This window comes from Macadamia integrifolia, chromosome 1 (genome assembly GCF_013358625.1).
Source record: "Macadamia integrifolia cultivar HAES 741 chromosome 1, SCU_Mint_v3, whole genome shotgun sequence".
NCBI classification, from domain to species: domain Eukaryota; kingdom Viridiplantae; phylum Streptophyta; class Magnoliopsida; order Proteales; family Proteaceae; genus Macadamia; species Macadamia integrifolia.
The window spans coordinates 34,840,845-34,868,529 of record NC_056557.1 but is presented as its reverse complement, the minus strand read 5'-3'; the positions used below and the strand labels follow the sequence as shown (position 1 = coordinate 34,868,529).

Below are 27,685 nucleotides of genomic sequence, written 5' to 3'. Positions count from 1 at the left end.
TTTTTTTTTTTTTCTTGCATGGTAGTAGATGATCTGAATCTTAACTTTTCACAAGAATGCCAGGGACAGCAAGCCAGCTAGGGAAAGAAGTTGGGAAGTTTTATACTATTTCAATAGATTCAAAACAAATGAATCCCAAACGAAGTTATTTCTTGGATACCTGGACGGGTTTTGATTAATAGACCCAGGGTCAGGAATCAGGATCCAAGACTGGATTCTAATCATAGATCACACCTCTGTGCATTGATTGTTGTGTCTTTTACCTCCATGTATGATCAAAGATTTAGATATATTGGCATCTCAGGTTGGCTCCGATGCCATGGATCCCAATCTTGATCAGCTGATACAGCTTGATCCTGGATGATATTTGAAGGGAGTTAGGTGGTATAAAAAAAGGTTCCAAGTGGTTTTGGTTGGGGTTTATGGCCTTGGCTATGCGCTGCCATCTAAGACGTCTATCATAATGCAAATGAATATAAATTAGTGCTTTACAGCATATATGGATTTCTTATAATAGTGCCAGCTTTCATTGTCAAAGGAATGTAAAAAAGGAAGGGGAAGAAAAGAGGAGTCCTATTTCAAATAAATGCACAAGTGCATGACGTTTTAATACTCTGGATTACTGGCCACACTTTAATTCTTCCTACTTACAGCTACTTGTTTGTACATATGTGATGTACTCTTATTATCCTTTCTGTTTATGCATAGAGTGTTGCTTTCTTCTTAATATGACTTTATGTGAAAAGAAATATTAGTTTTACCAGATGAATGATTGTTGTATTTCCCATTTCAGGCATTAGGTCCTGGATTTTCTCAATTTGCTGAACCTGTATTTCAGAGGTGCATAAACCTCATCCAGACCCAACAATTGGCTAAGGTTGCTACTCATTTGATAGTTATTTAATCTTTTGAGCTATTTTGGCTTCTTTGATGGTTCATTATCACTCCTCAATGATTGTTTGAACTTATGTTTTGCGTTGAATTATAATGGCCTTAACAATTTATAGTTTACAGTTGTACTCGCAGTTATGTTTGTTTATCTATTAAATGTCAGTAGTGATTTATGTCTATTCATTTTTCATTTAAACCTAGGCAGTTGCTTGTGTAACCTTTTCTTAATCTCAGGTAAGAATCTGCAGCTCATGATTTTGGTATACAGTTATTTTCTTTGCTGTTTTTTCAGACTAAATATATAACCCTAGCAACTTGAGATTCATACTTTAAACTACATGATTACTTGATTACATGCAAAGAAATAGTCTTTTGGCTTTCCTTGTCGGGCTGGATGTATTGTTCTTTTTAAGTGCAAATCCTTGGTATGAATTATTATATTTAACTTCAGGAAGCTATAGCAGTCCATGTGGTCGGTCTGAGTAAACTGTGATGCGTATCATATTAATGCAATCCCGAGTTCAATAACCCCAAACAGGGTTGCTATGGGCCCACAAGAATAGTAGACAACTCAAAATTAGGGTTGAATGAAAAATCTGTAATTTCTGAAGCAAAACAGGTCCTTAAAAGGAAGTAAACGGGATTTGGGACCAATTTGGAATCGATTCTAAAAAAAAGGGTAATTCTGCAATTTGATAATGAGTAGATGAAGCAGAAACAAAACATTAAAGAAGGGGCTTTTAAGTAATAAAGGCAAGTGAGGGGGTTGATTGTAAATATCAAAAGGCTCTATCATCTTCTACCTTCGACAGAAACAAAGAAACCTGTGGAAACATGTTTGAGTTCAGGTAAAGTTTCTCCTCCATGCAAGTTCCTTTTAATCTGAAATTTCTGGTGGAAGTGAAAGATCGGAAGGCCTACTAAGCCCAACTGGTAAGCACCCAAATAAACCGGCAAAAAATTAATTTTGGAGACAAACAGAGTAGGGCAGTAGGAATGAACACCAGATCTGAGTTTTAATGGGAACTCTGTAATCCAGCAGTTTGCGGACTGGAACTCAACAGTTGACAGATAAGGTCATCCTCAAGTAAATAGTATAACCCATAGTTGTCAAGGCGACGACTAGGCGTCGCCTAGGCGACGACTAGGCGTCGCCGGCGTCCAGGCAGTTTGCCTGGGGCCTAGGCGACAGTCGTCTTGTTGCACTGCATGTCGCCTTGTGTTTCGGCACTTATTTATGCCAAATATCATTCAAGTAAATAAGCAACCCCCCAGTTCAAGAACAAAAACTGGATTTTGGTTATAGGGACGATTTTCAACTTTTAATGCTATGGTTTTTCTCAATTATGAAAATTTTATAAATTCTATCATGTTAAAACATTGCTAAAAACCAAAAGTCCAGTAAAAAAATATTTTGTTTTGATATTCATAAAATTATTTTCATTTAGACGATTTTAACAGTATTCGCGCACTTAAAAATAAGTTTGACTGAAGCATAACTTTGTCATTGCAACTCAGATTTAAGTAATCTTAGACTTGTTAGAAAGCTGGTTTTATGTTATAACTAATACAAAACGTCTCATGTAAAAATAAGATCATTTGACCAGTCAAACTTATTATAGAATAAGAGCATTTATCTAAATGTTGATTTTTTATAACTTAATATGACTTAATGTTAATTTTTTATGATTTGATGTGGCTAAATGTTGATTTTTAATGACTTGATGTGGCTTAATCTTGATTTTTTATGATACAAGGTATATATAACTTACTAAATAATGTTAGAAAATAAGAAAAATAAAAAATAATACTTGTTCGCCTTGTTCGCCTTAAGGCGGACGCCTTCTCGCCTAAGCGGTTAGACAACCCTCCACCGCCTTGGTTCGCCTTGGCGCCGTGACAACTATGGTATAACCTCAAAGTTTCATATCGGAGTTCAATCAAATTATATGGGGGCTGTTATATTGCGCATTACTGAACAAGTTTTTTTCGGAAAAGTTGTTTGCAACAGAGTTACATTAAAGACTAATAGTGAAGAAGGGGAGAAAAGGATAAGGGAGAGAGTTAGGTACAAGTATGAAGAACAATGGAAGGATTGAGGCGAGGAAGCAAACCTGAGAGAGAGAAAAGATGATCAGAGGAGGTGAGAGGGGTGCACGGTTATTGGCAGCCATCATTTTCAACTTTCAAGTTTCAACTAAAAGAAAAAAATCCTTCGTTACAACATGTATTTAAAGACAACAATCCTAATCCTCATCCAAAACTGAAACAGAACTTGACGCTTAACTTCGACTTAATTTCCTACTTGCTATTAAGGAATCTAAAAAGATAAAGACTATATATATATATATATATATCTACTTATCCCTATGCCTAACTGCATCACATTTTTTTGAAGTTCTATTTTAGAGTAGTTCCCACCATCCAAAGATTGGAATTGAATCCAGGTACAATACTGATCTGTATAAGTATGGATTAGACTATTAGATGGTCCAAACAAAGGATGCTGACTATGTATATATGATGGAGGGGATTGGTCCAATCCAATGCTGACCCTTAAAACCGTTGTTAGCACCAGGGATGACAGTATGTATCTCGTAAATTTTATCCCTAATGAGTTTCACATCGTTGTAGTTGGTTTATCTTAATGCTTAGATATTGTTATTTTGGTTGCAGTTGGGAGATTTAGTTGGGCAGAGACTCTGTTTTAGCTTTACTTCCGATTAGTGAAGATGGTTTTGATTGTCTGATTTTGGGATGTATAAGCTGGATAAGGTAATGAAACTTCCAGTTCTAGCCTTCTAGGAGCATGCTTTGAGAGTTGACCTGCTTCAAAGTAGTACACTGAGATCTGCACTCTCAAATACCTGTCCGATTGTTAGTTTTCAAACCCCCTGCTGATAGATTTGAAGGTTGTAATTGGGATACTTAATGCTGAGCTTTATATTAGGCTAGGAAACTGCTGACATTCAGAAACACATAAAGCAGTTGCTGCTGTGGGATTGTAAGTGTTTCAAGATGCAACTCACTACAATCCATGAAAGTGCACGGTCAATTTCAGCAAGTTGGATGGATTTTTATCTCCCTCTTGTCCCTTGTGCTTCCCTTTGTTTATTATTTAAAGCTGAGAGGTTTTCTGGTTTGCACAGACCACATAACATTATTTTCTTGGGTGAAGATTAATATATTCAAGCCAAGAAGCTTCCCCAAAAGGAAGAAAGAAAAAAAGAAGAAATGAGGAGGAAAAGATCAGGAGGAGAATACTCCACAACAAAACAACGGCCTATCTTAACAACTTAATCAAGCTGCAAGGGACTGAATAGGATACAAAAGCCAAGAGAGGGCTCTTAACAGCTAGGCACCATGGCCAATTCCGAAAGGAACAAAATTACTAGCAGGCGATCACCTAGGTGGCTAGGTCTACTCCGAGTGACACTGGTCGATTGTGTGTGGCAAGAATTTGAAAGAACAATGTTGGGCTTCTTCCCTGGGTGAATCTTTGGAGGAATGGAAGGAATAACTCGATCCATAGGAACCACTTTGGAAGAATCAGTTTGGCACGAATTACTGGCTTGGTTGGTGATGTGCTATCACATTGAAGAACCATAGAGAGCTCGGGTAGAGCCTCATTAATGCCTTCTTGGCTCTCGGTAGACCCAGGAGAGAGAATTGCGCACGCATCCAATTGGCTAGAGGGAATGTAAGAAAGGCCAGCAGTTAAGAACTCTAGGTTGTAACCAGCCTTCCTTCCAAAATTACATCAACGCCATTACCTATACTGGCCCCATCGTCCAAGGGATCAATTTTAAATTTAAAACGACAGTATCACCTCTAGGACAAGAAATATTCAACTCAATTGCTACACTAATGTCCACATCCTTTGCACCAATATTAGGCTCAATAGTAGGCTCAATAGAGGTCCCAGAACCTACTTGAGGAAGAGGCACAGAGCTGGTGACAGAAGTGCAAGCTGGAGCGTAAAATATAGGAACCACTCCGGCACTCCGCTCGCATCAAGGATGGTAGCATTCACAGAGGGGACAATATCGTGCTGGCTCGACACCCTATTGGCCAAGAGCAGAATCCTTGATCGACTCTAAATCTGCGAAACAATTCACATGGACAACATCGCTTGGCAAAGCCACATTATTGTCCCTAACATGACGCCCACCACCATCCAAAGCCTAGCTGGTAGCTGCAGCTGCAGCTGGACTGTTAGATCCCACAAGCCTTGAACACGTTGAGGGGGCACAACCCACCTGGAGGAGACACCATTAAATCATGGGGGGCGGAGGCCGAATCCTTTTCAAGCGGGCCTGTTTTTCCTCCTCCTAGGAACTCTATTGAATTCATTTTCTTGATTAAGGCGGGAGGTCTCTTGAACTCCACCATGGGTGTGGGGCATCTCCATTTTACAACTCAGCGACAGGTGCCCAAAGGTTCTGCAGTGAGTACGAAGCAGAGTTTCTAGTTGTATCTTACTGGTTGGCGCACTCTTGAGATTTCATATGCTTGTTGAAATACAACGGCAAACAGATCATCGATCCAACAATGATGAGACTGTCTGCACCCCATAGGTGAATGGGGAACCCATGAAGAGAAATCCACAGAGGGATGGACGTAAGGTCCACCTTCTAGAGCTAAAGCTTGGCCTCCCATTGACGAAGGAGAATGGGTTTCCTTGCTACTGACTAGAGACCATTCTCTAGCACTCGTCGTTTATCATCTTCATCTGAGATTCGAAAAATGCAAATTTCGTTCTCCAAGAGGAAGGTGTCCACAACTTCTCTTTGGTTCTCCATTGCCTTTCTAGGGACGCCTTCACCATGAAAAAAGGAGGGCGTCGGCCGATGGAATGGCCAACTAGAGCTGTGTTCCATTTGTGAAGCATCTGGAACGGAAGCAACAATGTTGCAATGAGAAATTCTCTCTATCAGCCACAGCAGTGGCCACATTACCATCAGCCACAGTAGTGGCCACATAACGAAGTTGCAACCCATCCCCAACAGAACAAGCCGAGCGATGGAAAAAGGAGTTCCAGGGAGTCCCTGTTTTGCACAAGCTGGAATCCAGAAAAGGGCGAAGCTCAACATGAGCAATGGGCAACTGGCGAGAGTCAGAACCTGGAGAAGCACAAGGATAAGATATTATTCACAAATGAGCAAACATCCCCCAAATGAATTTAATAAAAATATTTAAAAATTCAAATTCCAGAAATATAAAAAGTCAACTCCCCAGTTCGAAAACAAAAACTAATTTTTGGTTGTTCAACTGATTTTCAACTTTCAAATGCTATGGTTTTTCTCAAATCGAAAAGTTTCATAAATCTTATTGTGATAGAACATCACTAAAAACCAAAAGAGCAGTAAAATAAATCTTTCGTTTTGATGCCTAAAAATTTATTTCCAATTAGGCCGATTTTAAAAAACATTAGTGTACACCAAATAAGGTTTGACTGTAACACAATTTTTTCAATATAAATCAGATTTAAGCAATCTTGGATTTGTTGGAAAGCTAGTTTTGTGATCTGCTTAATACAAAATGTCTTATGTAAAAATAAAATCATTTGAAGTCAAACTTATTAGAGAACAAGCATATTTCTCTAAATGTTGATTTTGATGATTTGATGTTGCTTAATGTTGATTTTTGATAATATAAGCTATATGTAGCATATTGAATAATGTTAGAAAAGTGGGAAAATAAAAATAGCACTTAGGCGCAGGCAATCCTCCACCGCCTTGGGTTGCCTTGACAACTATGGCTACATGTCTATATTTAGCCTCAAAACTGATCATACACCCTTGTAGTATGTCACACTTTTTTGGTAAGCAGTGCTCCCTCCGAACTTTGTGGTCTTTGGTTTTTTAAATTGCTTTATTTGTCACTTGGCAATTTGCTCTTGGGATGAAACTTGATTAGTAGGGTACCATGGGGTCAAACTGTCCACAAAATTTCATTCTTTGAATTGCCATGTGCGATAAATGCATGCAGACTAGGAAACCTATGTTGAATTACCAAGAGGGTGTGAATAGGTTATCACTAGTGGATTTTGCCTCTTTTTTGGTTTATAATAATCTATGGGAATTTCTACAATGATGCAGAAATATAAATACAATCAATTCACAACCACAAGCATGCACAACATGGAGGCAAGAGATTTATGGTGGTCTGACTCCTTGGGCCTAGTCCACTTCACTCAAGATCAGCTTGAGGGTTCCACTAGTATTTCCCCTTCAATACAATAGGTGAAAAAAATTCACCTTCACAAATCTTTTTCAAGGATAGGAGGATTCTTTACAAAATCTCTTTAAAGGATGAGAGGGTCCTTAAAATCGCTTCCAAGGATGAGAGGTTCTTTACAATCTCTTGAGGATGAGAGGGTCCTATGCAATAGCCAAAGTACGATGTGGGCTAATGCACAACTAAAATGCTTAACATTGAGCAATACGAAAACAATTACAAGTAAAAGAGTTGAAAGATGTTACCTTACACCTAGTGTGAGTTCAATATGATATGAATGATGTACTTGATAAACTCCTTGATCATTTATCTTGATGATGAAGACTTGATGAGAAGGTGGAGTGCAATACTATGCTTGCGATCACTCGACTTGAAATGAGTTGGATGCTCTTGATCTCTTTTTCATCACTTGATTGATAATTGAAAGCCTAAAAAATGATGTTAATTGTAGTGTATGTTGTATGTTTGAAGGTGAGGAGTGTAACACCTGAGATACCGGCAAGTGTATTGGACCTGCGTGGGAGATCGTTGAGGGGTCCCCACCAAGAGACGGCTTAGTACCGTGGGGTTTGGAAGATCGGTGAAAGTGTGCAAATTTTAGTCTCACATCCCTGGAGTGTGGGCTTATATAAGCACAAATAATGGTCTCAAAACTAGGCTGAAATGGACACTTAACAATCATATTTTGACCCAACCGTTCTACCGCTTCAAATAGATGTTGGAGAAAAAGAGCCATTGTAGCACATTTTTGGACCAACCGGTTGACCGGTTTGGGAACCGGCTGCATCCACTTGCTGCTGCCCAAAAAATTTGCACGAATTGGCCAAGCAGTCGACCGGTTCGGCTCTTTTACCAAACCAGAGTAAGTGTACAATAATGGGCATAACTTTCTCATCCAGACTCTGATTGAGACAATTCAATTTGCGTTGGATTCACCACTCGAAGATCTACAACTTTCCTAAAGAAAACATCTTCGGAAAGTGCCATTTGAAATGATTAAAATGCCCTCAAACATAAACCTTACTGAAACTACATCAACTGTTATGACGAACACACTTCCAACCATATTTGGGTCTATTTTAATGGTTACTGGCATCTCCTAGTGTCCATCTAGGTTAGCAGAAATTTGAAGATACCATGCCATGCAAGATACAAAATGAAATGCATGCATGTCTGTGTGCTATCCTAGGTGCCTAATTACAAGTCTTCCATTCTTTAAGCTTTGGTATCTTTATACTCCCACTCTTTGAGCTTTACTTCTTCACTTCTTCGCTTCTTGGGCTTCTATTTCACTTCATTTGATGACTTCAATCTTCCTTCCATTCATCGAATTGGCTCTTTGCCTTGAAGTCTCTGCAAGGCAATAATTGAAGGTTCTACAAGGCAATACTTGAACGCAAATTGTTAAATAACTTTGTTGTTTGTTATTATCGAAATCAACTTACCAACATAGGAGTGTGGCATATCCCCAAAAACCTATGGACGTATTAATGTGTTGGTGGTATGTCCCCATTGTGAGGAACTCAAGTGTAAGGTAGGTGGTTTATCCTGGTCACTTTTATGTTTCTTGCTGGGACATTAGCAAATCGGATCTCCCAAGGTTCAAAATCCTATTTATGTCTTGGGAATATGTTCATATGTACATGTAGGTGAACTATCACTTAAGGCCTTAAGCTAAGTGGTATACAATTTTTTTTTTTTGGTTGCAAATGAGGCCTTCTTGATTAGTGTGCTGACGGAATGGAATTGACCTGAGCATTTCCCAAACCCGAATTCTACTCATGCTCATGAAATTAGGTTTTGGATCAGATTTCACTTGACAAAGTTTTATTGTGCTCAGGCTTAACATTTGGCCCGTTTTTGCACTACTTCAGTGAGCATACAAAATCTCCACCCCAAGTTTATGCCTCAAAGTTGTTAAATAGAAGGATTGCACACTTGATAAATTGAACATTGTCTACCCATTAAAAGAAAGAGCTTGTTGTCTAGGTCATCCACTTTATTTCTCTTCTACCATGAAGACTATGGGCATCCATGCAAACAAAAAGGAAAAAATTTAAGAAAATTATTGTGGGAGCAGAAGAGTATAGGGGTTCTATTTTTTATAGGCTGATTATTTTGTCGGATTACTCATTCCTTGTATAGCTCATTCAGGAATCAGGATAATTATCAATGAAATACATACTTTTCGTTACGTATCAAAAGGAACTAAAAGGAAAGGTAGAAAATCCAAATCATTTCCATGACACAGTTAGGGTTGTTGTGGATATTGACCTTCACTATTGGAAGGGAGGCTCAGTACTAAAAATTTAGCTTGTGGCAGAGAGAGACTGTTTTCCAGTGCTGGTTGGAGATTGTTATACGGTGCTGCATTTCTTGTTGGTTATTGGCATGTAGGGGGTGGGTTGGGTCCTGGTTTGCTCTAGCGAAGGGGTGGGTATTGGTCTTTCTCCATGTGAGGTGAGTGCTGATTCCCTTTTTCTTTCTGTGTTGTTGAGCGTCTCTTTGACTTGGGCCCTTTTATTTGTTTCTCCTTCTCATTGGCCCTCTTTTGGCTTTTAAGATTTCTTTTTGTCATTTCCTAGAGAAAGTTATGTAATGCAAATAGTGTAATATTTATGTTAGTTGGGGTCCTTTTTGTCCCTATCGTACTGGTAACTTGCATTTTGGTTGCTGTTAAGAATTATCAAATTTACTTATAATCACATAACATTTCTTAGGATATATTTTCTTGGTTGGGCTACATATGTTACCCTGGTTTAGAATGTTTACATCCTAAATGTGATAACTTGAGGGGTGATAAATAAGCACTTATTCCTTCCACTCTAATAATGGATTCTTTGCAGGTTGATCCTCTGTCAGCTGGTGGTCAATATGACAAGGAGTTCATTGTCTGCTCTTTGGACCTGCTTGCAGGACTTGCTGAGGGTCTTGGTAGTGGGATAGAGAGTTTGGTACTCCCTTTATTCACTATTTTTATCTGGATTATTCATATGTAGCTGTTTATTCTTAACTTGTATCTTTTGGTTAGGATTTATGATTTATGCTGTTGTGAGTAGCTGTGTGAACCATATGAGTGTTTATTTTTTTTTTAGATTGAAGCTTTATCTTTGTAAAGTAAGTGAATGATGGAAATGGAAATATAAGGCAAATATTTTGCCAACTTATCTTTGTGTAATTATATTTTACTTTCTTTTGTTTAGTCTATAATTTTTCTTCCTTTGAATTATATACCATTGAAACTGATCCAAGTTTCTCAGTTGCTTTGTCATTTTTTGATTTCTTCAATTGATGATGTGGTAAGGTATTGTCAAGGAAACAATTCGTGAAGTTTTCTTTCTGTAACTTTCTCTCATATTTTCTTTCTTCTTCGCCCTCTTTTCTTTATTGGTTTTTTGGGGAGGGAGGGGGGGGGGGGGGGGGGGGATGGATATGATTGTGAGCTTTTCAGATCATAGTTGTCAAGGCATTGCGTAGGTCCAGGTGCCTTCTTGGGTCCAAGGTGGTAGAACACTTTGTTTGATGCAAGAAAGGTGACCGCCTTGGATGTCTAGGTGTCGCCTTGTGAACTTGTGACAGTATGCCTTATATTATATCAGTTTTTTGACACTTCATGATTTTGTGTTGATTTATGTTTGTTGCTTTTTTTTTTTTTAGTGAATATAGTTACATTATATCCCAGGCTTTGTTATTGTTATGTAGTTATGTGGCTTGACTTGATTGGTTTAAGATGTATGTGTTGGATTTATATGTTAGGGGTACTATTTTCATAATTGTCAGTCTTTACTTTTGTTTTTTTTTGGATGAATAAATAAATTCATTACCAAGAAGAAGAATATACAAGGGGAAGGGGGGGGGGGGAGGCAACAAGCCTGGAGAACAAAACAAAAACAAACAAACAAGCGTTGGCACAACACCTCAAGAGCCTAGAACAAAACTAAAGTAGCCTAGGGTGGGGGGTGTCGGAAATGATAGAAGGTTGGAAACCCCAGGAGATAACAATGAGCCTGTTCCTTGGGGTGTTTCGGATGGTACGATGATGGAGGAATCTCATCTTGGAGGTAACATCAAAGAATATGGCTTTCCAAATCATGTCGAAGGAGTGAGAGTTGGGAGTCCATTTATGAAGATTTCTTTCCATCCAAATGTGGTTGATGGTGGCACAAAAAGCGAGCTTATCTATAGTATCACAAATAGATGCGCCGGCAATGTCATGTCGATCCAGATCCATTCTTTAGCAAGGGGGAGGATGGGTCTATTGGAAGGCCAGCACTTTAGGATCACTCTCTTCTAGACAGAGGTGGAGAAGAGACAAGAAAAAGAATAGGTAATTGACATCTTCATTTCCGTTCCAGCATAGATAGTAAGAAGGGGAACATGTATGTGGCGGTAAATGAGGAGATGCAGTGTAGGAAGGCAGTTGGAGATTGAGTGCAAGCCGTAAAGCTGTGGCAAGGGATGTGGCATTTGAACCAAATAATGTTCCTTCAAGGGGCTATGGGCCCTTTGGATGTAATAAAGTCCCAAGCAGAGTCAGAGGTGAAGGATCCCGTGGTAGAGGGGATCCAGATAATCTTGTCCTCTTTGCCTCTGTGACTGGGGGGGGGGGGGGGGGGAAGGGGAAGAGAGAGGACCACAGATCAAGGAGGGGGGAGGAGAGGAGGGGGGACCATCCATTATCAGAGATGATGGAAGCAACAGTGAAAAATTGGCCTAGATTGGAGGAGTAGATGGACGTCGGGGAGATTAAGGTGTGGAGGATGCCTGATGGGTGACAGGGGTCAAACTAGAGGGAGGTCGAGGCACAATTTCCAATATAGGCGGAGATGGCTTTCAAAGCCAGAGGTCTCAGCTCAATGATCTTCCTCAAAACCCATGATGCATCCCTAGGAGAGGTTATGGAGAGTGTTTACTATTAAGTCGGTCCCAGTCAGCAAAAACAATTTTCCTGATATACGAACTCTCATCCGGCCAATTGATTAGGCACTACTTAGCCTCACTGGATTTTGCCCTTTCTGGAATAGGATATGGAGATAATCTTCTCCTCTCTTTCACAACTTGGGTACCTGGTTGGCCCAACCATTCCTTTAGATCAGCCACCCAGTCTTTACGTTGTAATTGCTCTTTGATTAATATAAATAGATTCCCCCACCCCACGGTTTGAGTATTCTTCCTTATTATTCAAACCATGGGCTCTGACTCTTTTCTTTCTTATGATCAGGGTACTGATTCAGGTATTGTTATTTTTACAAGTTATTAGAGCATTGACTTCATTACTTGGGATTCCTTCTTGATTCCTGTTTTGAGTGTGTGGGTTTTTCCCTACCTATTGGTGTGCAACCACCTATGATGTTTTGTGTCTGTTAGAACTTAAAATCCTAGTTTCTTGAACATGAACAACTAGAATTCCATCATTATTGTTAATAAAGTTGTTGGATGAGGAGGCTTTGTATCTGAAGTGCCCTAATCTCATGTTAGGGTTTGCTGTTTTTGACCTATGCACATAGGGTTTTGACTGATGATGCTTGTTATTCCACTCTTCTGGTAAGTCACAAACATAATTGTCGTGTTCATTTGACATAGAAGATCATATTTTCCTTGTTCCTGCCAAAGACGTAATTTTTCGGGCAAGATCTATCTTTTTTGGGAGATTTTCTCGTATTAAATCATTACTAGCATAATTATATCATATTGCATTGATATGGATTCTACATTGCATATACTCATAAAAAGGGAGTACCCGATGCACAAGGCTCCTGCATGTGCGAGGTCCTGCCGGGGGGGGGGGGGGAAGAATATTATCATTGGTATAGTACTGCATGCCTATGTCTCCTAAATAACTATGCTGAAAATTGTTTAATCGTTCTTTTCATACTTCATTCTTTGTCAACAAAAGTACTCCCATTCTGATAGTTTTTTTGTAGGTTGCAAACTGCAATTTGAGGGATCTACTTCTACAATGTTGCATGGATGATGATCTTGATGTTCGGCAAAGTGCCTTCGCTCTTCTAGGGGACATTGCAAGAGTTAGTTGAAACATTTATAATTTTTGGTGTGGAAGGATTTCACGATTTCAGTGTTATATTCTTACTAGTTTCTAAAATAACCTGTGAGTTTGTGATGATCTATGGCCAGGTTTGTGCTGTACATTTGCGTCCACATTTGGGAGACTTTCTCAATGTTGCAGTGAAGCAACTGGTAGGCAGAATTTATTATCACGTCTCAAAACCTTATTTTTGGTTGTCTGACAAGGCGTGATTTGTGCAGAGTACTCCTGAGCTGAAGAAGAATCTTTCAGTGGCAAATAATGCATGCTGGGCAATTGGAGAGTTAGCAGTTAAGGTATGTTCATGCTTTGACATTGCCGTCAAATATAGCTGCTGTAACTGCTGTTAGTGGAGTTGTGTAGAGCAAGATGACAATAGAATGAGCAGGAGCTAAAATTTATGACCAAAAACTCGTGTAAAGGATACTACAATAAATGAAATAAATTTCGTTGGTGATGATAAGAAAAGAAAGTAGTCATGCTTCAAGGATGTGGAAGATTTTCAGATTACGATTCTCTCACTCGTAATACAAGGCTTACTAATCTATATTGGCAATACTGGTCTCAACAAACATTAAATAGCTTCTAAAAGTATCCACTTATTCTTTCCAACTTTCTGAGGCAGAAGACAACTTTTTATGAAATTGAAAAACAAGCTCCAGAGATGTAACATTTCCCAGTTGAAAAAGTTATGGCTGGAACAGATTCTTAAACATAGAATGATTTCCTAGGAGGGATTAGCTTTTATTCCTAAACATGTCACTAATGACTAATGCGGATTTGGGGTTCCAGAATCCCAACTTGGATCAGGTAAAGGAGAGGTATTAGTCTGGAATAAGAAAAAGACTACCACAAAAGACAAAAGACTAAGGGACAAAAGACATTAAAGTTAGAAAAGCCAATCAGGGGAATTAATTTGTGAAGATGGGGAGCCTTCTTCAACCTCACGACTCCTACGGTAAGGCAAAGAACCAACTGGATTCAGGCGGGAGATCTCTCCCGTTTGGACACCATTAAACCTGAAATTCCAGGGTCCTAAGCCTCAACCCTATCGATCGCAACCCATGATACCTTGAATCAGCAGCTACAGATTAGCACAGAAAATTTGGAATACGAGAACCAGATCTGAAAGTTGAGTTGGAACTGCCAGTACGGGGGACGGTTGGGTGTCAGATTTGGCAACCTGGGTCGCCCTAGGGTATCAACTCAGTTCTCAGATTCTGAGATGGGAATATGAAGAATCAAAAGGGGTCATTATATCCTTTGATGGACTGCTAAGATTGCAGGAAAAGAGAACCAGAAAAGAAGAAGGAGAAAGAGGGTTCGCGCAAGGGGAGAGAAGAAGAGATGAGAGAGAGATGGATCGCACAGGGGGGGGGGTGGAAGGGTTCTCACAGGGAAGGAGAGAATTAGAGAGATAAGGGGGAAACAGCCGATTGCAAGAGAGAGGGAGAGAGATCGCACAGGGTTGGGGGGTGGAAGGGAGGTCACACGACCATTGTTTCAACTCAATTTAATTCATCAATCTCCCAATACTTGTCCATCGGTTACATACTTAAAAACACACCCCAAAAAAAATTGAAATTTAATAGAAACATTTTCTGCTGAGGAATAAATTTAAATAAGGAAACAAGGAACACAATCTACTCCTACTCTTAAGTCCTACTTAAAATAGAAGACTACATACTATTCCTAACTAAATAAAGCTTCCTAAAATCCTACTAGAATCCAAAAACTCAAATATGGGCCCACTTCACCTGTGCCTGTATACCCATGGGTATGGATCAATCCACGGTTGCACTCCTGCATCAGTCACTTTCCCGGGGAATAATTATTTGACCAAATTAACCATACCTCCAAACCCATAGTTACATGACAAATCTACTGTTTGTTATTCATTAACACCACCGCCCCCAACCCCCCCCACCCAAAAAAAAAAAAAAAAAAAAGGAAGATTTTTCCCATATTAGCTGGATGTCAACTCTTCAAAACACCTGAAGCAACTAGGAGGTTTTTAACTTCTTTATAAGTCTAGCCAAATTACAGAAAGGAAGGAATATTGTTGCAATCCTTCCTAAGTTGAAGGAGAACGATCTTAGGTTGGAAGTAGCCTTCCTTTGTCTATAAGAACTTCAACTTGTTATAGCTGAAATCAGAGTGATTCTCATATAGAGGAGAAACGTGACACTTCATTTAGCATAAAGACTTGATTATTTCAAAGGTTTTGTCTAAAAGAATTAGAGGTGTGCACAATGAGACCGTTGCACCAAGAGATGATCCCTTTGTTGATAATAAATGAATCTTGGACTAGATTCATGTTGCAAGTAAATCTATGGAAGATTTGAAGAAATCAAGCAGGAAAGGGATAGTGATTTGTGTGTGTACTGGAGCTCGAGAAAGCTTGCTATAGTGTAAATTGGAACTTCTTTGACTGTTTCCTGGACATGAAAGGCTCTGAAATGATCTGGAGGAAGTGGGTTCGGCCAGGCAATTTGAGGGTGAGGAATAATACCCTTCATGCTAAATGAATTTGAGTCATTAAGGCGAGACATCGCATGAATGGGAATGGATGTGATATGGTTAATAGGAGGGCATCTAAGTTGTTGTAAAAGCATCTCTAGTGGTGGCCCAATGATGGTCAGGTGCTTTAGGTTTCAATGGAGGGAGAATGATGCTTTGGGAGGGGTGGGAGGGGGAAATCTTTTCGTTTTTTCCCCCCCCGCAGTTGCACTATGTGCTGTTGAGTAGTGGTGGCATGCCTTGGAAAGCTTGGTTTTAGAAGATCCTTAGATAGTTGAGCTTGTTTGTTAAATGATTAAATCTTCTTGGTAGATGTTTTCCTTGCCTCGTCAGATGTTGAATAAAGAATATGGGTTCCATGTTCTAACTATAGTTGTCAAGGTGTAGCCTAGGAGTCCAGGACAGGTGCCTTGGTTGCCTAGTCGCTGTGACAATTATTCTTCTAACGGCCGTTTTACCACTGCTTCCTTTCGTATTCTCATTCAATCTTCTTGTTTGATGACAGACCACCCTTTGCCAACTTGCCTTCTAGAAAATTCTGGTGCATATCTTCTCCCCTCCAGTATAAGCCTCTACTGTGGGGAGGATTCTTCAAAAATTGAACACTCAGAATAAACTTTCTGAGGGATGGGATTTGTCCTCTTTTATTGGATGGCATCTAATATGCTTGAGGGAGAGTGAGTGAGTCTCTCACCTATTCTTGCACTGTAGTTTTTGTAGACAGGTTTGGAACCGATTTCTTGATCCTTTTGGTATACTGAGGTGTATTACTAGAGCCCAGATATTGTTGACTTCATTAGGGAGTCACCGGCTGTCCCCAAATATGAATATTATTGTGGAGCTAATTTCTCCTTCAAGGGCTTTCAGATCTTTGGATGGAAAGAAACAATACTCTTTCATAATGTCTACAAAAAGATGAATCAGGTGTTTTACTCAACTATTTTTCCGGCAGCTTCTTGGGCCTCTACTTTGATATCTTTGGAGGGGTATCAATAATAGCTATAATAAGAAATTAGAGAGATTAGCAAACATATGACCTCACAGCTTTGAAGCTATGCAGAATTTGGGAGTCCCCTACTAGGGATTGGTTTAGACTATATTTTGATGGTTGTTCCCTAGGTAACCCAAGGCAAGAAGCAAGTTGGGAGGATTATTAGAAACTGTAGAAGTGAGGTCATAATTTTCTTTACTGCCCCATAGGTGTTGCTGAACTCCCCAAAGGCTGAGTTGTTGCAAGCTCTGATATTGGGTCTTGAGCTAGCTTCCACATTTAGGGCAGGTTGTTGGGTATGATCCAATAGTTATTATCTGTTGGGTTTCATCTAATGATAGGGGTTGTGACGCAGTTGAAAGTGCGGTGGGTTAGATATTGTTCTAACACGAATGACCCTCGAATCCACAAGGTAAGTGGAACCCTAATTCCAGAGAGGAAGAATAGTGAAAATGGCTGCTTTGATTCAAAATGGAAGATCCCCTTATTGAAGCCCCCAAGAGACCTTATATAGTTAGGTCATTTTGATGAAGGGAAAAAATGTAAACACAATCATAGTTGGCATGGCGACAAGGCGAACAAAGGTGTTGGGGGGCTACTTAAGCGCTTAGGTGACAAGGCGCCCGCCTTAAGGCGAACATGGTGACCAATTATTATTTTCTATTTTCACTATTTTCTAACATTATTTAGTATACAACATATACCTTATATCATAAAAGATCAACCTTAAGCCACATCAAGTCATAAAAAATCAGCATTATGCTACATCAAATCATCAAAGATCAACATTAAGTCATAAAAAATCGACATTTAGAGAAATGCTCTTGTTCTATAATAAGTTTTACTACTAGTCAAATGATTTTATTTTTACATGAGACTTTTTTTATTAGGTATAATACAAAACCAGTTTTCTAACAAGTCTAAGATTACTTAAATTTGAGTTGTAATGACAAAGTAATGTTCCACTCAAACTTATTTTAAAGTGTGCGAATGCTGTTAAAATCTCCTGAATGAAAATAATTTAAAGACATCAAAACAAAAGATTATTGTACTGGACAGTGGCCTAGAACCTTGGCATAGTGCCTAGACGCCAAGGCGACGCCTGGACAACTATGAACACAATAGGAAACTAGAAAAAACCTTAATTTATGCGACCAAACTTCACAGGTTCCGTTGAGGGCCTAAACGGATGAATTGGGAAATCTTGTGCAAGCCCAGACGACTAGGCGTTTTTTCCTCTAGAGCTCTGGCTACCATTTCTGAATTGCGGTTACGGCTCCCGTGATGCTAACCGAGTCAAAAGATAGGGTTTTAGCAATATTGCTGAAAATGTTGAAAATTTGGGGAAATTACTCAGTATCTTCGGCTGGACCGCGTTGTCTTCTGCTGGTCCAAACGCTCTAGGAACTTCTCTGAGACCTCTACATTAGGCTGGTTGTGTATTCAGTTCTTGATCGAGTGTGCTAAATTCCTAGACAATGTGTTTTATATCTCATTCCTGTGGACTCCAAGGTCTAGCAATGCCCATGTTGACAGACCTTTTAAGGATGGGGCATAGAATTTCTATGTGAATTGGGGATTCCCCATTCCTGATTAGATTTGTTTGTTTGTTTCTTTTGGTTTGGAGTTTTCTTGTTTGTATCTCATTTTTTTCTCTTTTTTTATAATAAAATGCTGCTTATTAAAAAAAAGAAAAAAAAAATGCACTGACACACCTAATAACAGAATGGTGAATTGGATTTTAAAGGTAACTATTGCATAGGCAGAATAGTCATCTGTCTTCATGTCAATGTACTAAAAAGACCTTGGATTATGTAATTCTCAAAAATGTATTTGCAATGTTAGCATACTGTTTGCAGCTATAATCATTTGCAGAGCTTCTTATTTTATTTATTTTTTTCATTTGGACATATACATGGTTTTCTATGCTTAAACTGTTTATTTTACTACTTAATTTCATTATTGAACCATGTGACTGTGGTTGGCAAAATCTCAGGTTCATCAAGAAATATCTCCGATTGTGATGACTGTTGTTTCATGCTTGGTCCCAATTCTCCAGCATGCAGAGGTAGTCTTCCTGCATCAATCTAATTCTGATTCCTTCTCTCTTCTGGGTTTTTATCATCTTCCTTCTGCCCAGGGACTCAACAAATCACTCATTGAAAATAGTGCCATCACTCTTGGAAGACTTGCCTGGGTATGCCCAGAGCTTGTTTCCCCGCATATGGAACATTTCATGCAAGCATGGTGTATTGCTTTATCCATGTAAGGTTTTCTTTTCCCATCACCAAAAATGGGTTTTTATTGACAAGGTCATTCACTAAATAAGTTCTTGATCAGTTATTATTAAGGTATTCGTTTTGCTGTTCTAAATTTATCGATTTATCAATGACTAATGGTAGAAGTGGTGCTTGTTCAGTGATTGTGCTCACATTTTGATGTCTCCTCCCTTTGAGATCTTTTGGCTGAAAATTTTCTATATAATTTCTTTTAAATATTCTGCATGTTCCAATTGTTGATGTGCACCATATGTAGGGGCACTTACAAGGATTGGGATCATACAAATACTGGTTAATCTGCTCCTAATTCATTTATAAATGATGATTGCTGTACTTTTGTTCATACGATCTGGGCATTGTACTTGGGAGGAACTCCATGAAGACTCTGCTTAAGCATGTGCCTTTTTTCCTTTGTCCTGGAGCTCACCCCATGTGCTTCATAGCCTTGTACTTATCACAACTGCACTAAGGCTCACATCTTGTGTTTGGGGTCTTCTGTATGCTGATGTATCTTTATGCACCTTTTTGTGGCTTCGGGGTTTACCTTTTTTATTGCAAAATATGGATTTGATATTGGAAAGGATTGGCTTAATCCTGTAAACTGCTTCTCATGAAGAATTAAACGTGGCAGGATACGTGATGATATTGAGAAGGAGGATGCTTTCAGGGGTCTATGTGCGATGGTATGGATGTTGCTTGATTCTTAGGTATATCAGTAGATGACATTCAATAGCTGCAATTTCTTACATCTTCATATTCTCACTGTCACAGGTTAGAGCAAATCCATCAGCGGCTTTGAACTCACTTGTTTATATGTGCAAAGCTATTGCAAGTTGGCATGTACGAATAATGACAAACTTTTATTTATTTTTTAAATGATTTTCTCCTCCCTCTTCTCCTTTGTTTGATTTTGTATGCATCTTTCAGGAGATAAGGAGTCAGGATCTACGTAATGAAGTTTGCCAGGTGGTAAATGGGTATAAACAGGTAAGATGTGTTCTTTGTGCCGCATACGGATGTGGTTTTCTTTCTGCTCTAGGAAATTTTGAACTTCCTATATAACCTCAGTAACAGTATGCTCCAGTAGGAAGTTCATAACTCGCTGCAACTTATTTTTATCATTAGTTTTGTCTTTGTAAGTACTTTGTGAATTATGGTTTTTTTTTTTGGCTGAAGAGAAAATTTTGTTATGCATATGATTATAGAAGTAATATTGTTATAGTTGGGAAGTTGAATGTTTAAACTTGTTTTTTTATTGTAATACAATTTTCTTGTCATAGAATTTTTTATGTTTCATTTATGGAAACTTTAGTGGACGCCTGGAAATTCATGAGGAATGAGTGGCAAATTTGCGAATGTTAAAAGCTGGGGTTCTTACCGTAGGGCCACACTGTTAGGGATCCCTTTATGTATTTTCTAGAACTCACAGCCTCTAGTAATTCATAAAAAATGGCAGGAACCGACTTATTTCAAAATTAATGAGGCAGGATCTGACTATTAAAATCACACATTTTAATGGGTAGATTATTGCAGCTTCTTATAAAATATGGGATGCATTAGGCAGCAATAGTAGGAATTTTGAAGCTCTACAACTTTGTGCAGGGCCAATAAAAAAATAATAAGAGACCCACTTGGGGGGGGGGTTTGGCTTAACAGGCCGAAGAATGGGAATTGAAATTTTATCTTTTGATCTAAATGTTTATTGTAAATAAATTGTTATATTTTGTGTCAACTGATATTTCTGATATTCCTTTTATATGACAAATTTGGTGATGAAGCTTTTAGGACGAGAAAGTTAATAGTGCCTTATTATACATTAGTCGCTTAAATCGATAAGTAAAATTGCTAGGGGAAAAAATTATTGGTGTGGCCCTTTGAATGCAAACTTGCCTCCGTGCAGGATTCTAAATCTAGGTTTTTCAGGCCGGTTTTGACCATGGCCAAAACCTAGATTTCCCAGTTTTTTTTTTCTGGCCATACTGGAATTGTCATGAGCTGGTTGAAACTGGGGTCGTCAAACTCGGTATTTTTGGTCGAAACTACCGAAATATTCAATATATGGTTGAAACCTGGTATGATCCAATATTGATGTTAGTTTTGTCTCGGTTTCGATCAGTTTCGACTGAGATTAGTTCCATGCTTCGCTGTGCACCTATTTTGGCTTCATGGGATATTGATCTCTCCAATCTGACAATTATTTAAGTGGGGCATCCTCTAGGTTAGTGAGCAATTTTCACTTCAATCATGTGGCCTAAGATGTATTGAAGTATTGCCCTTAAATTTTCAAAAGTTTTAACGTGAGTCCAAAATGCTGACTTTTGAATAATTTTTGAAAGTTTTTGTAGAAAATTTCTTTTGGCCTTGGGTGGGCAAATTTTCAATAAATTTGGGTAACCAGTACAGCTGTGACATGGCAGATAGAGCCATAAGGGAAACACTTGAAATTTAATAATATTAAAAGCTTTGGTATTTAAAAGAAAAGATGTTTTATATGTAGTCAGTACATGCTATCAATCTGCAGGTTTTGCTAGCTTCTTGAATAGAAATTGTAACTGGGCTAGATCCACCAGAATTATATCTTTGATAATATTTGTCAGTCATAAAAATAGTCCATTTTCCATGAGGATCGAAAAATCCAAAATCAACTTAATTTCTTAGTTGGGTTTGGCTGGGCTGAGATGACCATGTGCCCAGCCTGCCTATTTTCCCTGTAGGTTTCGGTTTGGCCAAATCTTGATCTCTGCCTAAGCCTTTGAAGTCAAACTGAGCTCATCTATTTATAGGAGACTTGGGGTGGGCTAGGCCAGCCTGAACTCTTTTTGTCATATGTTGTGTATGAGGTTGTAATTACAGATGATTGTAAGGAAATGAAGGTCTTGATATATCCTATACGTATGGATGGGTGACATGGTGTCAGCAAGGAAACTATTTTTTTTTTTTTTTTTTTTTTGGGGGGTTTTGGTTTGGGGGGGCAGTGTCTGCCAGGAAATTATATTAAATATATTAATTAACCTTTGTGAATGTTACAAGCCCATTAAAAAAATCGATATAACCTTGTTGAATATCTCTGGATATGTTCTATGTTTAGGACCTAAGTATATTTCTTGTTCTTGGCTACTCCTATGTCAATCATGTAGAGGCATGATGTGGTTGTCCAGAATGTCTATCAGATAACATGTCTTCTAGTTGTTGGCCAAAGTAGGGGTTGGGCCAGATTTCATGTTTGTGTGGCAAAGGGATCACCCATGGAGAAGACCATTCAGCTAGAGGATGCTTGCTGAGTTGGCAAAGTTACCTGATGTCTCCAAAAAAGAGAGAGTTACCACTTCAGTACCCAAGATGGCTGACTGCCTGGGCCGGGGACTTATCCTTGCCCACTTGTACTAACTGCCTTGCTCTCCTTCCCAAAGATATCGAAAATCTTAATTATTGTTAGTTATTATTTAATTATGATTGTCTCCCCACCCCACCCCCCCTTCCCCCAACTGGTTTCTTTTTCCAATTCCATCTTGCAGAAAAAATGAGTAAGGTGATTATCCTAAGTGTTAATATAATGTAATTGCACCAAATTTTGACAGATGCTTGGCAATGGAGCATGGGAGCAGTGCATGTCTACTTTGGAGCCTCTGGTGACAGATAGGTTGTCAAAATATCTTGTATAATGGTCATCAGCCAAAGGGTGGGAAATTTTTTTATTTTTTTTTTTAAATTCTTTCTGGTGATAGTTTCCAGTCCTCTTCTTCATATTTCTGTACCTACATTCTTCGATGATGTTATTTTCTGCATCTTGGGATGGAGTAGTTTAACTAGTTCTAGGTTAGGACAAAATTGTTGAGGGTGCTACAGCCTACAGTTGAAGGTCCTCAAGCAAGCCTGAAGCTGAAGATTGGCCTTATTGAAACATTGTTGATTTAAAAGATGCAGGAAACATAAGGAAACAGAAGAAGCTGAGCTCAAGAGTGTGAGGAGGGGATAGAATGTCCAAATACGGCTCTTCATCTGCCTCTGAAGATATTATTGAGTTGTATGTATTAATAAGGATGGCATAAATCTCAGTCCAGTTGGTTCATCATATTCTGGTCATTGTGTTAATGTTTATACAGTGTCAGTGGATAGGTTTTAATCTGTAATCCATTGATTGGTCAAGAGAGAGAGGGAGGGAGGGGGGAGGGGGGAGGGTTATTTGTTAAAGTTTTGTCCATTCAGTTCCGATTGTTGTCTTTTAGGTTTCTAGCTGCCATTTTAACATTTTCTGTATTTGCTTTTATTTTTACTTAGAAGCAGCTTGTCTTTAGAGGTGGAAGGTGTCCAGTGGCCCTGGATATCATTTTTCTTTCCTCAATTGTAATTTTTCCATGATTGTACTTTCTTTTCCAATCATGAAATGTTTCTCCTAGCCCGTAGGGTGCTTTTTTTTTTTTTTTTTAATCCCTGTAAAATAGTGGAAAATGCTTTCATGAGTAACCATGAAACATGGTTGGAACTTGTACGGAGACAGTCAACAATTTTTCCTTTTTATTGTAGTAATGTTATGGGGAAATAAACGCCCTTGGATGGGTCGTTGGAGGGTGGTTGGTGTTGGAGAGGGTCCCAATCCTATGAACTGCTAATCCCCCCCCCCCTCTTATGATGCCATCTGTGCCCCCAAATTGCCCCCTATGTTGCCGTAGGGGGCGTGCGACCAGGGAGCCTTCTTTTTCCCTTATGTAATTGCATGGTGGGGCTCTACACCAAGATGCACAGTCAGGAGCAGACAAAATTACCACTCATGCCTTGTGAAATGAAAATTCCATCCATATTAATATGACCTGCACATTTACTTTTATTACCCTATTGTTGGTGCAGCGGTTATGTGACTAGGTAGCGATCTCTTGCCCCAAGATTTATCCATGTTTCATTTTTCAGATCTTTATTTGGTGTTGTGGCATTATATTGGTATGGGGAAATAGAATGGCATGCCTACACACAAATCTGATACTGTTGTTAAAGATGCGGCCTCTGTATGATGCACCGAAGTCCACTGAAATCTCCTCTCGTTGTTGATGTGGCGTGTAAGATGCAAGTGTTGATTCTGGTTCTTATAGACATTTCTATGGTGTCTTAAGAAAATAGGTTTCCATCATGGCTTTTATGTTCAAGGATCACAATGGGTCAGGTTCAGGGAAGTTTAGTTTGCTCAGAAGCTGACCGAATGGAATCAAAGTTTGGCCCTACCCTTGTTAGCACCATGAATGAGGGGTACATCAGAAGAAAGCAAGAAGAGAGCTGGGGCAACCCAACCGAGCAGGAAAAAGAGAGATGCAAAGATCTTTGGAGTTTGGACAAAAAAAAAACTGTGGGTTTGATAAGATACTACATATATATGTGGGTTTGATAAGATACGACGTATATATGTGGGGTTTTTCTTATTGATACCTCTCATGGTGTTAAATAATTTATAACCTTTAAAACCTTACCCTTGTTGCCACAATACATTTTTCTTTTGCCAAGTTCCGTTTGTTTCCGTGTGAAAAGTTTTACGGTAAAAATTAGAATTTCCACCATTTGTTTTGTAAGTTTTGTAATTTGAATGAGTTGGAAATTGAAGTAAATGTCACATGGTTGCTCCATTGAAGATGCTCAGTGGTACATGGAAGTATTGGCTTGCTGCAGTGGAGGAGGTGGTTGGCGTTGATCCTTTGGAGGTCCTCGGTGAGACGTGGAGGTGTTGGGTTGCTTCAGTGGGTTGCACTATATTGGTTTATGGAAAAAAGAATGGCATGCAATCCATGGTATACAGCCTCTACCCTTTTCATGATTCACTGAATTTTTTTAAGTTCTTATTGTTATTGGTTTGGCGTGTAAAATATCAAGTGTCTTAAACAATAATGGATTTCCATCATTATCAATGGGGGAAGGGATCCTCGATGAGATGACTACAGATGGTACATTGGAACCTTAGCACCTCTCTAAATTATTTCTCACATGAATAGCTCTCTTTGCCTTTTACATATGAAACTGTTTGTTGCTCCTCATTAGTGCTGTCTTCTTTTCTCGTTTGCATGGAGAACCTTTTTTTTTTTTTTTTTAATTTCCACTGTTGGCATCAGAGAACACCTTTGTGTGATAATGATAATTATCCATAGCTCCCTTGATGCATTAATCTATGGTGACGCTTCAGCCTATTCAGGGTAGAGGAAAATTTCCCGTCCACAAGAATATCGAAGAAATTAAAATCACCACCATTAGTGCACAATCTACTGGAGCTAGAATCTTTTGGTCATAGTTTATTTCACTCTTTATCCTTTTAAATTGCCTAATGGGTGATAGAATCGGTCGGAAAAAGCCTTAGAATAGACATATTTTAAGAATATTTTAATGATTCGTGTGTTTTTTTTTATAAAAAAAAATGGCTGTATCGATTTGTCAAAAATCATGCTTGATTAAAACATAATAAAATCTAATATTCTTGAAGAAAAAAAAAATGATAATACAAGGAAAACGCTTGTTATCGACAATACAATGAGTTGGATCACCAAATATAACATGGCTGATTAAGGTCACCTACTTGTTCAGTAGCTGGAATCCATGGGGTATGGGAAGGGGATCCGGATGAGATGGGGTGGGGTGGTTGTCCCAAGGGAGAGGATCCTGATTCACAAGGAGGGCTTGGGTGAATGGACCATCCATAAGACCCCTTAACCTTGAGGTATAAAACAATATCACTTGGGAAAACAATAAAAGAGGCCATAGGTTTTTCTTAATTTTATCAGCAACAAAAATTATCAAGCTCAAATGCATGATTGAAACCCATCTTCAGTAAGCACACTAAACACTCGTTCCTCCTTCCATTCTGATGTTGAAGACCTTGTGTTAGCTTGATCTTGAAACAGTCTTCATTGATAAAAATGGGTACAAATTGAACACAAACTCAACTTGAAAATTTACCTCTCTCATACTTTAGTGTTGAGGTGGAATAGAGAGGATTGTGGAGGGTGGTGGAGGAACCTTTCTTCCTTGAGATAAATATATCTCCCAGAAGAGGAACTATAGGCTTCTTCTTCATCATCTTCTTTTGCTTCTTTGTGAGTTCATAGTAATAATCTTCTTTCTCCCCAAGACTAAGTATTTTGGATAGAGATACAGAGCTGTGTGTCCTCACTGTTGGGTCCTTTTCCCCTTTTTCTTCTTCTTCCTTAATGGTGTCATCCTCCCTATCCTTCCTAACAACTAAAGCTTTTGTTGTAACTGCCTTAGCTGCTGCTTCTGCTTCTGCTTTGGCCATCTTAGACATGTTCTTGTGAAGCTCAGCATTTAGTGAAGCCAATGCTATCTCTGTCTCTGATTCTTTCTCCTTTAGTAGCTTCAATTCTCTCTTAGTCTCTTTCAATTCAGCTTCTATCTTCTTCAAGGTATTCACAACTGAATGTTCAACATCTCTAGCTTGTTTAGGACTGGTGTAAGTCTTTTGAATGTATATGTCACCGCCGGTTAGAGACCTCTCACCGAAGAGTGCGACGGCTTCTTTGACGGACCGGAAAGGGCGAGAAGTGTCGATGGTGAAGAAGTGATCTGTAGTGATTGTCTTCTCAATAGGAGGGGATAAGGGTTCCATGAGTGGTTGCAGGGTGGAAGGGTGGGGTGTGGGGGGGAGGTGTTGAGAGTACTAGATAGTGAATATTGAATATTGTTATTGTGAAAGATGAAACAAGAAATGAGAATATTTGATATATGATGGGTTTTGGAGTTAATTTCTTTGCTTGTAAGTCAAATTCCAATGAGAAGAGAGAGAGAGAGAGAGAGAGAGAGAGAGAGAGAGAGGGGTTTGGAGGTTAGAAGAAGAAGACCTCTCACCATGGGAGTCCAGCTGGAGACTCAGAAACCTTGTGAGCTTGTTCTTGTTCTTGCACTTGACGTAAGAGCATCAACCCAACCCAACTGGGCCCATCCACATTCCTGGGATTGCTTTTGAAGCATCAGAAACTGAAAGCAGAGTTCATAATTTCATATTGTTGTGGCAATCAGAATCCTGAGCATGGTTTGAGGAATCGGATCGAATGGGCCATGCCATATTGGTGGATTGAAATGAACAGAGGGCAAAACAGTAAAAACAAAAAAGAAAATCATTGAAAAAATCAAGGTTATTTTTAATCCGACCCAGGGCGATCCGGATCCAGATCAGGATCAGGATCAGGATCAGGATCAGGATTAGGATAACAAACATATCAATATTAGCCTCGACTGATCTCAACCCCAATTCCACCTTCTCAAACCTTGGTCCTGAGAGCCTGGATCAACTTCAGTACCTATAGAGTAAGGGCATGGATTTAAAAAAGTATATCCTTATTTTAATTCAGGTAAAAGAACATTACCGGATAGTGTTGCGCACATTGGGAAGTGGAAACAAGACACTCATGCCCTGGCTCTACTTCCCCATGTGTTGGGCGTACACAACTATCGATAGGTGACCTGTTTAACTCCTCTTGCTTGCTTAAGGCCACTCATATTGGATTAAATGGTTTCTACTCTCTAGTCTAGGTAGTCCATATTCAAGGATATGTATGCATTACTCCAAAAGTCTCTGTCCTACTCGTCTTTCCTATCAATTCATCATTGGCTATCATATGTATACCCATAAGATATTCTGAAATTCACAAGCAAACATTGAGTAGGGTAGGATAAGGACTGGTGGGGAGTGACATTAGTCCTTTTGATTTCCCTTAATTATATAAATTAATA

At 39.0% G+C, this 27,685-nt stretch overlaps 2 protein-coding genes across 5 annotated transcripts in view; one reads left to right on the top strand and one right to left on the bottom strand.

Annotated features, from left to right (window-relative positions):
* The window catches only part of LOC122085205 (transportin-1-like), a 47,719-nt gene extending 22,738 nt beyond the window's left edge, over positions 1–24,981 (top strand). For 2 of the 4 annotated variants that reach the window (XM_042653707.1, XM_042653682.1), the window contains 11 exons: positions 794–877; positions 9,978–10,085; positions 13,056–13,157; positions 13,267–13,329; positions 13,399–13,473; positions 18,685–18,756; positions 18,829–18,953; positions 19,599–19,650; positions 19,739–19,807; positions 19,895–19,954; positions 22,546–23,363. In XM_042653707.1, coding sequence (XP_042509641.1) covers positions 794–877; positions 9,978–10,085; positions 13,056–13,157; positions 13,267–13,329; positions 13,399–13,473; positions 18,685–18,756; positions 18,829–18,953; positions 19,599–19,650; positions 19,739–19,807; positions 19,895–19,954; positions 22,546–22,629 — 894 coding nt within the window. In that variant the 3' untranslated portion in view covers positions 22,630–23,363. Of the gene's footprint in view, positions 1–793; positions 878–9,977; positions 10,086–13,055; positions 13,158–13,266; positions 13,330–13,398; positions 13,474–18,684; positions 18,757–18,828; positions 18,954–19,598; positions 19,651–19,738; positions 19,808–19,894; positions 19,955–22,545; positions 23,364–23,812; positions 24,423–24,582 lie in introns of those variants that run through there. The other 2 variants (XM_042653698.1, XM_042653690.1) reach the window with 2 other exon arrangements.
* A 408-nt stretch (positions 24,982–25,389) lies between these two features.
* On the bottom strand, positions 25,390–26,623 carry LOC122064551 (WEB family protein At3g51220-like). Its single transcript, XM_042628578.1, has one exon. It carries the CDS (start codon positions 26,559–26,561, stop codon positions 25,878–25,880), a length of 684 nt encoding a protein of 227 aa, XP_042484512.1. The 5' UTR covers positions 26,562–26,623; the 3' UTR covers positions 25,390–25,877.
* Between the last annotated feature and the right edge of the window lie 1,062 nt (positions 26,624–27,685).